Source organism: Pistacia vera, unplaced genomic scaffold, assembly GCF_008641045.1.
Source record: "Pistacia vera cultivar Batoury unplaced genomic scaffold, PisVer_v2 Contig136, whole genome shotgun sequence".
NCBI lineage: Eukaryota > Viridiplantae > Streptophyta > Magnoliopsida > Sapindales > Anacardiaceae > Pistacia > Pistacia vera.
This window is the reverse complement of record NW_022195423.1, coordinates 115195-128427: the sequence shown is the minus strand read 5'-3', so window position 1 is coordinate 128427 and position 13233 is coordinate 115195. Positions and strand designations below refer to the sequence as shown.

Genomic DNA, 13233 nt, shown 5'->3' with positions numbered 1-13233 from the left:
TGAGGGTATCTATATATGCATGATTTAATTGTATTTTTCTCGTTAAATATTAATTTAATACTTCACAAGATAATTTCTTAAATTTCCACACACATGTAACACAAAAGGAATGAAATTTTGTGTTAAGCTAACCTTTTGGATTGGATACATAGAAGCAGAATCAATTTTTGTAATTTTAAAGAATAATTCTAAACAAAAAACCAAGATATAATATACAGTAATTATAAATTTTAAGCAATACTTAAATATCTGACCTCACTTGGCAACCCACATGTCACGCCTCTTATCAAAGTGCAATATTTGACATTTTCTTTTTCTGTGACCGGAGATATTCTGGTCAACTTGCACACATCTTGACTAATTTGGCCTTAAAGTTAATGACCAAGTAAACCTTCTAGTGATTACTCTTATTAGAAACCGAAAGGAATCGAACTCAAGACCTCTTGAATAATACACATAAGAGTCATATCACCCCATCTGACCACCCATAGATGGTTATTAAGATGAATTCGTTAGCATGTATCAGCTCCCTGCTATTGTTGTGGCTCAGACTATCAAGTTGAATAATTATTGGAAAAATCTTCAACTTTATAACAAAGAATGATTTCTCCGTCAAACAGATTAATCTTTTGGGTTCGATGTCCGAGTTAACAAGTGTCTTTTATATTTCTAAAACATGCCATATATAGAGGTCACTCTTACGCTCTAGTGATGCAATAAGAAACAAATGCAAATTATTTTCATGTAAATTAAGTTTATAGACACAAAAGTTATTACCAAATACTTTAGAGTTTAATTAATATCTCTAGGAAAAGAATAATATTTTGCTTATAACTGAGTTATGCAATCAAACAAAAATTTTACAAAATTTATGTAAAATAATTACTCTATCCTATATTTTTTGCTAAATTGTATGCTGGTTGTATTACTCAGTTGTAAGCATAGTATTATTCTTACGAAAATACTGATAAAAGTCTCCCAACAAATTGAGAATACAACAATTTCTGAAACGTGTAACAACATGCATCTACATTTTTTCTGGAAAATAATCATATTAATCATAACCAGTCCATGATTTTATCCACATTCAAACGAAAAAAGTGTCATAAAATAAAATATAAGAAAGTGCGGTTAATTATGGCTTCTCTCCACATAATAACATAGATTTAGAGTTGAGAAACAATGAACCTGGACACATTTTGAAGGCACAGCCTGAGAGAAATAAATTAATTGGTGATAGAAAATGTTCCCGATTGCCATAATGTTTCTTCAAGTCAATGGATTCGCCAGGAGGCACACTTGGTGCCGCTGAAAGAGGCAAGCCAATGAAGAATCTACCTTAGAGAGAAAAAAGTGAGCATCCACCCAAAGCAGCTGAGAATAGTATACATATAGAAATCAGGTACAATGAATGTAGATGGTTTTTGGGAGTTAGCTAAATAGTGATTTTAATTGAAATGATTTGAGGGATTTTAGAGAAGGTGAGTCTGGTTTGTAAACTAATTTCGATCTCTTCATTGATTTCAGTTCTACTATGGATCGGAGGTTAAAGGTTTTGGGAAAATTGAGAATTCGAGTCCCTATGTCGATACTTGTTGGACCAGGGTCAGGTATAGTGTGGGTGCTTAATTTCCTCTCACCCTTATAAAGTTCTATTTTAAAAGTGATGCCAGTACAGATTGTTTGTCTTAAAACAGTAACACTCCATTATTCAGAGCTCTTGAACATTCCGTGTAGTTTATATTCATTTCTTCTCTCTAATTTGGTCATGGCCGTTGATTTATAGGTTGCATTGGTCCCGGAGAGGCATTGGGGATGACAGTTGCATCCGCATTCCTACGCTGCATCCCTCACCACCCTACAAGGTGCCGTGTTGAGAAAGAAAGCACTTGACGCGCTCAGGCCAGCTGTCCCAGTTTAATCCCTGTTTAATAAAGATGAACACTAATGCAAAAGGGTGCCATTCTTGTACTTGGAATTCAAGATATGTATTTGTCAATGATTGTTTTCAAATAATGTAGGCTTGTAATGTAGCTTCAATTCTTGTTGTCTCAGCAATGGTGCTTAATGTACTTTCTGTATGGAGGTGGAAAAATATTCACCATTTAAATGGTTATTTATGCATTGAAGGGCATTAGAGGAAAATCATTGTTTTGGTAATTTGGAATCTTAACCACATGCAATGATTCTACTGCAAATGCAGGAATAAGTTATGTTAAAAGGGGAGTAGGCGAAACTGTCGTCTGACCATTGGATTATGATTCAGTCAACTTTAAACATGATCTGAACATTAGATTATGATTAAGTCGATCTTTTGATTAGATCTCTATTGGATTACGATTCAATCAACTTTAAACTATGATCTGAAGATTAAACCATTAAGTCATAATAAGTCGATCTTTAGATTATGTATAAGGGTTTGTCTCTGATGTTGTAAAAGACCGACAAAGACCATATTGGATCCACAAAGACAAACTATAGGGTGAATTCTTACGTCATTTGAATGCTCATTTTATATAGTACTAATTTTAATTGTATTAGAATTAATCATAGTTAATAAATATGGTACGACAAAAAAAAAAAAAGGTGAGAATTTTATGGGTATGATACAAAATGGTGAAAAATATATTGTAAAAATTCGTCATAAAATTCGGATACAAGAAAATACGATTTGAGTATACCAATATTTAAAAATTGGTCTGGCTGGGCCGGTTTAATTGGTTAAATGAGACCCGGAAGCTTCAACGGGTCGGGTTTATATTTTCTATTCACCTCAAGCACTAGGATTGGGGGATGATTTGCGGAACAATTGAAGCCCGGGATGTTGGGCTTTGAAGAGAGAGTGCTGGTGAATGCAATAGTGGGGACAGAGTTGATTCGTGAGTAAATCGACTGGAATCAACAAAACCGTAGCGGTAACACCGGCTTTGTTGGCGATTGGCGAGGCTAACAGGGGTGGGGATGTGGTGGGTTTTGGTCGGAGAAAGAGGGGAACAATTTCGGGTGATGGGGAGGGTTGTCAATGCAGCGTCAATGAGATCTGACTGGAATGCCAAAGCCAGCGTTGATGAGATCTGGCATGGAAAGCCAACGTTGCGTCGTTGAGATTGGCCAAATCAACTATTTCGGCCAGATCTTGGATATATTTAAGGGAATGGGCTCAATGGATGATTGGGATTGCATTTGGGTATCGCTGCTACCAACAATCGCCAGCCGATTTGTATTTGGGGTGTGTTTCTAAATTTCAAACCTATAGGAACTTAACAAATTTTTAGGGGTGTATTTGCTGAATTTTAGAAGTTTTTTGTCAACTAGTTTGACCCGGTCAAACATGTTCAACCGATCAACTTGGACGTGGCAACTTTGCTGGTTTCACCCCGAGTTGGGTTTTAAAACATTGGTATATATGGGTTTAATACGACACTATATCAATAATATATTTGAAAAATAGACAATATCAATTGTTTTAACACTTTTTATGGACCACCTATTATAATCAATATAGGATTAAATCAAAGTATTAATTCGAATAATATGGATTACTGATAAAATACGTATAAAACGAATAATGTGAATAATTAATAAAAACGTAATATATGGTTAATTACAAATAAAATGTCAAAGCATAGTTTACAAATAATCAATGTGTTATAAATCGAAAATTGCAAATAATACGCCGTTTTACTCGCGAATTCACTAACATAGGAATTAATTACAATAGTGATTAAATAGATAAAAGAATTATATTGCCTTTCCAAAGCTTTTGCAAGTGGTCTTGTGATTCCAGAACCCCAGAAATAAAATTTCCAAGGTATCTTTCTTTTGAAGGTAATCAAAATTAAGTTCTGTACGGCACCAGGGAATCAAATTCCAATTCCTGAAGTTAATTTGGCTCAGGGATTCCAAACATATTCAGCATAATAAATTATAATCTTCGCCTTTGGATGATGCAAAATTCAAGCTGTAATAAACTTCGCCAACAGGCCTAGCCAACCGAAAGGTTTCTTTCTGTTCCAAAAGCGCAAAATTGCAAAGAGAGATTAAGGGAGAGGAAATCTATTTCTTGCCCTCCTGGAATTGCTTTTTCTTGCATTAGGACATCCTGAATAAGCTAAGGACCTCTCCATGCAAAGCCTAAAAAACTATTGACTGAACTACAAGTCAATCAACCTTTCATGTAAACATTCTCCTCCTTTCTCATTATATTCCAGGCCTTCTATAATCATCCTGGAATCGAAACTGAAGCCAAAAACCAGCTTTTAATTTTGTGTGAGCGTGATTCGATCCAGGATCTCTTGAGAGCGCTCGAGAGATTCAACAAGTTGAAACTTTAGCGGGTTCTCGTGCGAGAGCTACTAGAAATGGAGGCCTCAGCGGAGATTGTTTTCTTCGACTTGGAAACGACAGTTCCCAGAAGAGCTGGACAACGCTTCTGGGGGTTGGAGTTGGTGCAATCTGGTCTGTCCGCGGAAGCTTGTCGAGTGGAGAGTTATAGCACCTGATAAGGCCCAAGGACTTGTCCGCGGTTGCGTTGAAGTCGAGTCGAAGCGATGGGATAACACGTGGAGCTGTAGAAAATGCACCTGAGTTGCGGAAGTTGCTGACAAAATATTCAGCATTTTGAATTCCAGAGTGTGGGCAGGCCACAATATACAAAGATTTGATTGTGCTCGGATTAAAGAGGCCTTTGCTGACATCGGTAGGCCGGCCCCGGAGCCAGTTGGAATGATTGATTCTTTAGGAGTCTTGACCGAAAATTTGGCAGAAGAGCTGGTAACATGAAGGTATGTTGCAAATTAGAAGCAATTTTGTATATTAATGTACGAATCTTACTATATTGATGGCGGATGTTTTAAAGATACATGTAAGAATTTTCGGTAATTTATTAATCTTTCGTTGTGCCGCAAATGTATGATAAGTAAACTTAAGTGTGGATTGTCTTTTTTTTTTTTTATAAATATAAATTGTTTGATTAAAATTATGAAATTTTGTCTTTTTAACATTGTTATTGTCAATTAAAGCGTCGCATTTTAACAAAAAGTAGGATGGTGTTTGCACTCAGAATTTTGTGAACGATAATTCAGAGAATCCAACGTTATTATTATTTACATAAATTTAGATGGCTTTGGCTTCTACTTTGGGGTTGGGCAGCAAAAGCACGGATGTAATGTGGAATCAATTCTGTAGTTGGAAACATAAATTTTTGCTTGTGCATTGTTGCACACACATGCTATGAAAATGAAATTAATCATGGAGGCTTTTTTTTTTTTTTTTTTTTTTTTGTTATTAGTTTTGGTTTTGATCGCAATTAGGGTGTGGCTATTTGGTGAAATATTTGATCGATTTGTCATTGGCGTGAGGTAGTTAATTTGGTTGGATCTATTGAGATTGTATAAGCTGTATCGAGATTGAATCTAGGTCATACTAGTTTGGGGAGGGTTCAGTTTAGATTTTGTAAGTTTGAAAATAATAACCAATAAATAAGAAAAAGGGATAGATTTTATGGAATTTCTTATAAGGGAGAGTTTATGCTAAGATTGAGCTGAATTTGTTTTATGGAATTTCTAGGCTGGGATAAATGCGATCCGTGAAGGTTACACAAGGTACACTCCGAATGCAGGTACTTTGGAACTTCGTTCGGCAATTTGTCATAAGCTAAAAGGTTCGTTGGCTATTGGTTTTATACTTTGTGTGGTTTGTAGTTGTGTTATGAGTTCAGAAAATTGTTTATTTATTTATGTTTTGTTTTTGGTTGTGATAGAGGAGAATGGGTTATCGTATGCACCTGATCAAATTTTGGTTAGCAATGGAGCCAAACAGTGCATCCTTCAAGCACTCCTTGCTGTTTGCGCCCCAGGAGATGAGGTGAGATTTTGTGACTATACCCTATGATTCTTATTTAGCTATTTGGTTTATAGCTCTATTTGATTAAATCAAATTGGTAGCTATGACTTTGGTAAATTAATTGCAGTCTTTCTGAAATTAAGTGCAATAGTCTTCCTTAAGAGACATAAATAGAAAATCTACTATAATTACTATAGTACTATAAATTTGTGGGAATTATGGTATGGGATTCAAATTTAAGATATTTAAGTTTGGTCATATGACCTTGCAAGTCAAATGAGTGTTGGTTGAAAGATTGTGGTCGACAACGGATGATTTAGTAATGATTTTGGCCAAAATATAGGTGTTCTAGCTTTGTATTGATTGAAATCATTGGAATACTAAACTTCTTTAACCCTCTGGTGGTCAGTGTCTGGGAAGACATTTCTTGCATGATATGTTTTCCGTGTAACTTTAGATCATCTGGAAAATAACCTGCACGCATTCATTTGTTGAACTCCACTCCATTTTTTAGATTGTCTTTAGTGTAGATTAATTTTAGATCAAATGATATCCTGGAAAATAAAAAGACATGGAATGTAATTAAATAGTTGGCGGGTAGTGGTCAATACATGTGCTTTAAAATGCTACTTATTGATGCCTCTGTTATGCCACGTTAGGAAAGGCAAAAATGATTATGTAGGATAGTTAACCAGCATGCCAATGTGGACTCTGTTATTGGTTTCTTCTACTTTAGATGTATAACATTTTTAATTGTTGGTGGTTGACATCATTCTCTTTTTGTTTCTTCAGGTTATAATTCCAGCTCCATTTTGGGTTAGTTACCCGGAAATGGCAAGGATAGCTGATGCAACACCTGTGATTCTTCCAACAAAAATTTCTGAAAATTTTCTCTTGGATCCAAAACTTCTTGAATCAAAACTGACTGAGAAGTCAAGACTTTTGATTCTATGTTCTCCATCCAACCCAACAGGATCTGTTTACCCCAAGAAATTACTTGAAGAGATTGCAAAGATTGTAGCTAAACATCCCAGGCTTCTGGTATGAACTGACTGAACCGGAAACTCTTTAGTTCCTGCTCTTTGCCTGGATCTGAATCCTGAACATTCTTTGCCTCGTTTGTCAGGTGTTGTCTGATGAAATATATGAACACATAATCTATTCACCAGCGACTCATGCAAGCTTTGCGTCTTTGCCGGGTATGCAAGAGAGGACTTTAACTGTTAATGGGTTTTCTAAGGTAAATCAATAGTGATATATTGAATTTAAGGTGCTCAAACCTTGAAATTTCATTGCCTTCTCATTCACTGAATCTAGTAGTTGCTTTCACTCTGGGGATTTATATATGAATATTACATTTCTAGGCCTTCGCAATGACTGGTTGGCGACTTGGATATATTGCCGGCCCTAAGCACTTTGTTGCTGCTTGTAATAAGCTCCAGAGTCAGGTATGTTACATCCCTACTAATTTACATCCTTAATTTTCTGTTAAACTCCTGCATTGCATTTTTTGTTTTTGTTATATTTATTTCTTATACATATAAATGATAATTCTATGTGTTACTTTGAGAAGCATGATTCTAATAGATTTTATTTCTGTGTTATGTCGTTGCAGATCACTTCAGGTGCCAGTAGTGTATCTCAAAAAGCAGGAGTCGCTGCATTAGGTTTGGGCTATGCAGGCGGGGAGGCAGTTTCCACTATGGTTAAAGCTTTCAGGGAGCGGCGTGATTTCTTGGTTAAAAGCTTTGGAGAACTAGATGGGGTTAAAATATCAGAACCTCAGGTACTAGCCTCAGCTATATTTTCACTTGGTGGAATCTAACCTTCTTACCTATAGTTTTATCCTTTTAGTTTTAGCTATCTTTGTGCTCCTAATTTTCATTCTTGTTAATTGCAGGGAGCTTTCTATCTCTTCATTGATTTCAGTTCTTACTATGGATCGGAGGTTAAAGGTTTTGGGAAAATTGAGAATTCCGAGTCCCTATGTCGATACTTGTTGGACCAGGGTCAGGTATAGTGTGGTTGCTTAATTTCCTCTCACCCTTATAAAGTTCGTATTTTTAAAAGTGATGCCAGTACAAGATTGTTTGTCTTAAAACAGTAACACTCCATTATTCAGAGCTTCTTGAACATTCCGTGTAGTTTATATTCATCTTCTTTCTCTAATTTGGTCATGGCCGTTGATTTATAGGTTGCATTGGTCCCGGGAGAGGCATTTGGGGATGACAGTTGCATCCGCATCTCCTACGCTGCATCCCTCACCACCCTACAAGGTGCCGTGTTGAGAATTAAGAAAGCACTTGACGCGCTCAGGCCAGCTGTCCCAGTTTAATCACCTGTTTAATAAAGATGAACACTAATGCAAAAGGTTGTCATTCTTGTACTTGGAATTCAAGATATGTATTTGTCAATGATTGTTTTCAAATAATGTAGGCTTGTAATGTAGCTTCAATTCTTGTTGTCTCAGCAATGGTGCTTAACGTACTTTCTTGTATGGAGGTGGAAAAATATTCACCATTTTACATGGTTATTTATGCATTTGAAGGGCATTAGAGGAAACTTCTATTGTTTTGGTTAATTTGGAATCTTAACCACATGCAATGATTCTACTGCAAATGCAGGAATAAGTTATGTTAAAAGGGGAGTAGGCGAAACTGTCGTCTTGACCATTGGATTATGATTCAGTCAACTTTAAACTATGATCTGAACCATTAGATTATGATTAAGTCGATCTTTTGATTAGATCTCTATTGGATTACGATTCAATCAACTTTAAACTATGATCTGAAGATTTTAAACCATTAAGTCATAATTAAGTCGATCTTTAGATTATGATATAAGGGTTTGTCTCTGATGTTGTCAAAAGACCGACAAAGACCATATTGGATCCACAAAGACAAACTATAGGGTGAATATCTTACGTCATTTGAATGCTCATTTAATATAGTACTAATTTTAATTGTATTAAGAATTAATCCAAGTTAATAAATACATGTACGACAAAAAAAATAAGGTATGAGAATTTTACGGGTATGTTACAACAAATGGTGAAAAATATGTTTGAAAAAATTCAGTCATAAAATTCGGATATGAGAAAAATACGATTTGGGTATATACCAATGTTTTAAAACTTGGCCCGGCCCAGCCGGTTTAATTGGTTTAACCGGGATCCGGAAGCTTCAACGGGCCGAGTTTATATTTTTCCTATTCACCCAAAACCCTGGAGGATGATCGATGAACAAATGACGCCCGGGATGTTTGGGCTTTTTAAGAGAAAGTGCTAGTGAATGCAATGATGGTGACAGAGTTGATTTCCGGTGAGTAAATCGACTGGAATTCGAACAAAACCGGCAGCGGCAACAGCCGGCTTTGCCGACGATTGGTGAGGCTAACGGGAGTGGGGTGAGGTGGGTTTTGGTCAGAGGAAGAGGGGAGTAATTTCTCAGTGATAGGGAGGGTTGTCGGATGATTTGTATTTAGAGTGTGTTTGCTAAATTTCAAACCTACAGGGACTTAACACATTTTTAGATGTGTATTTGCTGAATTTTAGAAGTTTTTATCAATTGATTTGACCACCGGTCAAACAGGTTAAACTGGTCAACCTGTAACGCAGCAACTTTGCTAGGTTTCACCCCAGGTTGTGTTTTAAAACATTGGTATATATGAGTTTAATACGACATATTGTCAATAATACATTTTGAAAAATACGGCAATATCAATTTTGATTTTAACACTTTTCATGGACCACCTAATTATAATCAATATAGCATTTCAATTGTAAAGTATTTAATTCGCGAATAATATTAATAAAATACTGATAAAATACTGTAATAACACGAATAATATTAATAAAATACGGCAATAATATAATTAATTTGCAAATTTATAGTTTACAAATAATACAGATGTTTGGATCAAATAAATAATATGCCGTTTTACTCGGGAATTCACTAACATAGGAATTAATTACAATAGTGATTAAATAGATAAAAGATATTATATTGCCCTTTTCCAAAAGCTTTTGCAAGTTGGTCTTGTGATTCCAGAACCCGAGAAATAAAACTTTCCAAGGTATCTTTCTTTTGAAGGTAATCAAAATTAAGTTCTGTACGGCACCAGGGAATCAAATTCCAATTCCTGAAAGTTAATTTGGCTCAGGGATTCCAAACATATTCAGCATAATAAATTATAATCTTCGCCTCTTTGGATGATGCAAAATCCAAGCTGTAATAAACTTCGCCAACAGGCCTAGCCAACCGAAAGGTTTCTTTCTGTTCCAAAAGCGCAAAATTGCAAAGGAGAGATTAAGGGAGAGGAAATCTATTTCTTGCCCTCCTGGAATTGCTTTTTCTTTGCATTAGGACATCCTGAATAAGCTAAGGACCTCTCCATGCAAAGCCTAAACAAACTATTGACTTGAACTACAAGTCAATCAACCTTTCATGTAAGACATTCTCCTCCTTTCTCATTATACTTCCAGGCCTTCTATATATCATCCTGGAATCGAAACCTGAAGCCAAAAACCAGCTTTTAATTTTGTGTGAGCGTGATTCGATCCAGGATCTCTTGTAGAGCCTCGAGAGATTCAACAAGTTGAACTATTTAGCGGGTTCTCGTGCGAGAGCTACTAGAAATGGAGGCCTCAGCGGAGATTGTTTTCTTCGACTTGGAAACGACAGTTCCCAGAAGAGCTGGACAACGCTTCTGGGTGTTGGAGTTTGGTGCAATCATGGTCTGTCCGCGGAAGCTTGTCGAGCTGGAGAGTTATAGCACCCTGATAAGGCCCAAGGACTTGTCCGCGGTTGCGTTGAAGTCGAGTCGAAGCGATGGGATAACACGTGGAGCTGTAGAAAATGCACCTGAGTTTGCGGAAGTTGCTGACAAAATATTCAGCATTTTGAATTCCAGAGTGTGGGCAGGCCACAATATACAAAGATTTGATTGTGCTCGGATTAAAGAGGCCTTTGCTGACATCGGTAGGCCGGCCCCGGAGCCAGTTGGAATGATTGATTCTTTAGGAGTCTTGACCGAGAAATTTGGCAGAAGAGCTGGTAACATGAAGGTATGTTGCAAATTAGAAGCAATATTTGTATATTAATGCTACGAATCTTACTATATCTGATGGCGGATGTTTTAAAGATACATGTTAAGAATTTTCGGTAAATTTTATTAATCTTTCGTGTTGCCGCAAATGTATGATAAGTAAACTTAAGTGCAGATTGTCTATTTTTTTTTTTTTTTTTTTGAAATATAAATTTTGTTTAATCAAAATTATGAAATTTTGTCTTTTTAACATTTGTTATTGTCAATTAAAGGTCTCGCATTTTAACAAAATGTAGGATCTGCGGTTTGCACCTCAGAATTTTCGTGAACGATAATTCAGAGAATCCTAACGTTATTATTATTTACATAAATTTAGATGGCTTCACTGGCTTCTTACTTTGGGCTTGGGCAGCAAAAGCACAGGTATGTTAATGTGGAATCAATTCTGTAGTTGGAAACATAAATTTTTGCTTGTGCATTGTTTGACACATCAATGCATATGAAAATGAAATTAATCATGGATGGCTTCTTTAAACAGGAGCCTTGATGATGTTAGGATGAATTTGGAGGTCCTGAAGCATTGTGCAACTGTGCTTTTTCTGGTATTTTCTGAGACTTATTTAAGCCTTCCCTTAATCAAAAATATGCTTACCAAGATCACATTTAATTTATATGGATCATATTTCCTGTTAATTTGAGATTAAGAATTTTGTTATTGCGTCTTTATCAGATAATTTAATTATACTCTGATCAATCAAAATTTTGTCTTTTCAGAGATTTTTAAACACATGTATACAATTAAGATAACTCATTAGTTTATATTTTATCCTGATACTATGATTATAGGAATCAAGCCTTCCGAGCATGTTGAATCGCAAATGGAATAGCTCTCTCACAATTACAACAAGAAGTAGGAGCAGTGGAAAATTATCATGTAGAGAAGAAACAAGCAGGAAATCTCCTGCAACTCCAATTGCATATCAAAGAACTGTTCCCTACACAAGGGGAAGCTTGGGGAAGGTCTAAAATTTAATAAATAAGCAACTTTTAATTTTTCTTCTTGTACACACACGTTACATATATTTGTCACTAACAATAAATTTAAATGAAATTTTTGGGGGAAAAAAATTTAAAAAACAGATGACAGAAAGTGTGAAGAATCTATTGTGTAAATCTCAAGGAAACCGGCCTCTCAACACCTTGCTCAAGCATTCTCATTCACTGCTTCGTTGATGAGAAATTCAGGAACTAAGTACAATTTGGTAAAAAATGAGAAGAGATGTTCACAATTTCTGGTTGGAGAGGAAGAAAATTGAATCCATGTTGTTCAAGAGGGCAGGCCAATTGATGCAAGAAAAATTCAATGGCAAAAGTAATTTGTTTACGCCATAGAATTTTGAGACATATTTGATTCATTCTTTTAAGGCCTCTGTTTTGTGGAGGCCAACTGCATATATTTATGAAAAAGAAATAATAATAATCATATATAAATTTAACCAGAATGAGGGTATCTATATATGCATGATTTAATTTCATTTTTCTCTTTGAATATTACTTTAATTACTTCTCAAGATAATTTCTTAAATTTCCACACACATGTAACACAAAAGGAATGAAATTTTGTGTTAAGCTAACCTTTTGGATTGGGTACATAGAAGTAGAATCAATTTTTGTAATTTTAAAGAATAATTCTAAACAAAAAACCAAGATATAATATACAGTAATTATAAATTTTAAGTAGTACTTAAATATCAGACCTAACTTGGCAAATCACGTGTCACGCCTCTTATCAAAGCGCGATATCAAACATTTTTTTTTTTTTTCCGTGACCAAGAATATTCGGGTCAGTTTATGTGTATTTCAATTAATTCGGCCTTAAAGTTAACGACCGAATAAACCTTTTAGTGATTACTCCTATTAAAAATCGAAAGAAATCAAATTCAAGACCTTTTGAATAATACACACAAGAGTCCTATCGCCCCACCTGACCACCTAGGGATGGTTATTATGATGAATTCAATAGCATGTATCGCCTCCCTACTATTGTTGTGTCTCATAATATCTTGGATAATTAATGGAAAAATCTTCAACTTTATTAAAAAAAATGATTTCTCCATCAAAGAGATAAATCTTTTGGGTTCGATATCCGAGTTAACAAGTGTCTTTTATATTTCTAAAACATGCCATATATAGAGGTCACTCTTACGCTCTAGTGATGCAATAAGAAATAAATGCAAATTATTTTCATGTAAATTAAGTTTATAGACACAAAAGTTATTACCAAATACTTTAGAGTTTAATTAATATATCTAAGAAAAGAATAATATTATACTTATAACTAAG

The 13233-nt window shown here is 35.3% G+C and overlaps 1 protein-coding gene and 1 pseudogene across 1 annotated transcript; both read left to right on the top strand.

The window, feature by feature from the left end:
• Positions 1-1534: 1534 nt before the first annotated feature.
• LOC116122608 lies at positions 1535-8313 on the top strand (annotated as a pseudogene).
• Positions 8314-10370: 2057 nt separating this feature from the next.
• Positions 10371-12264, top strand: LOC116122600 (protein NEN4-like). Its single transcript, XM_031408429.1, has 5 exons — positions 10371-10909; positions 11267-11313; positions 11429-11492; positions 11737-11910; positions 12031-12264. Exons 1-5 carry the CDS (start codon positions 10481-10483, stop codon positions 12121-12123), a joined length of 807 nt encoding a protein of 268 aa, XP_031264289.1. The 5' UTR covers positions 10371-10480; the 3' UTR covers positions 12124-12264.
• The last annotated feature ends 969 nt before the right edge of the window (positions 12265-13233 follow it).

Bases quoted from the DNA above. Each gene is read 5' to 3' on its own strand.
- LOC116122600 (XM_031408429.1), top strand. From the start codon at position 10,481: ATGGAGGCCTCAGCGGAGATTGTTTTCTTCGACTTGGAAACGACAGTT. The intron at 10,910-11,266 runs GTATGTTGCAAA...ACATAAATTTAG, and splicing joins GAAGAGCTGGTAACATGAAG to ATGGCTTCACTGGCTTCTTA. The intron at 11,493-11,736 runs GTATTTTCTGAG...CTATGATTATAG, and splicing joins GTGCAACTGTGCTTTTTCTG to GAATCAAGCCTTCCGAGCAT.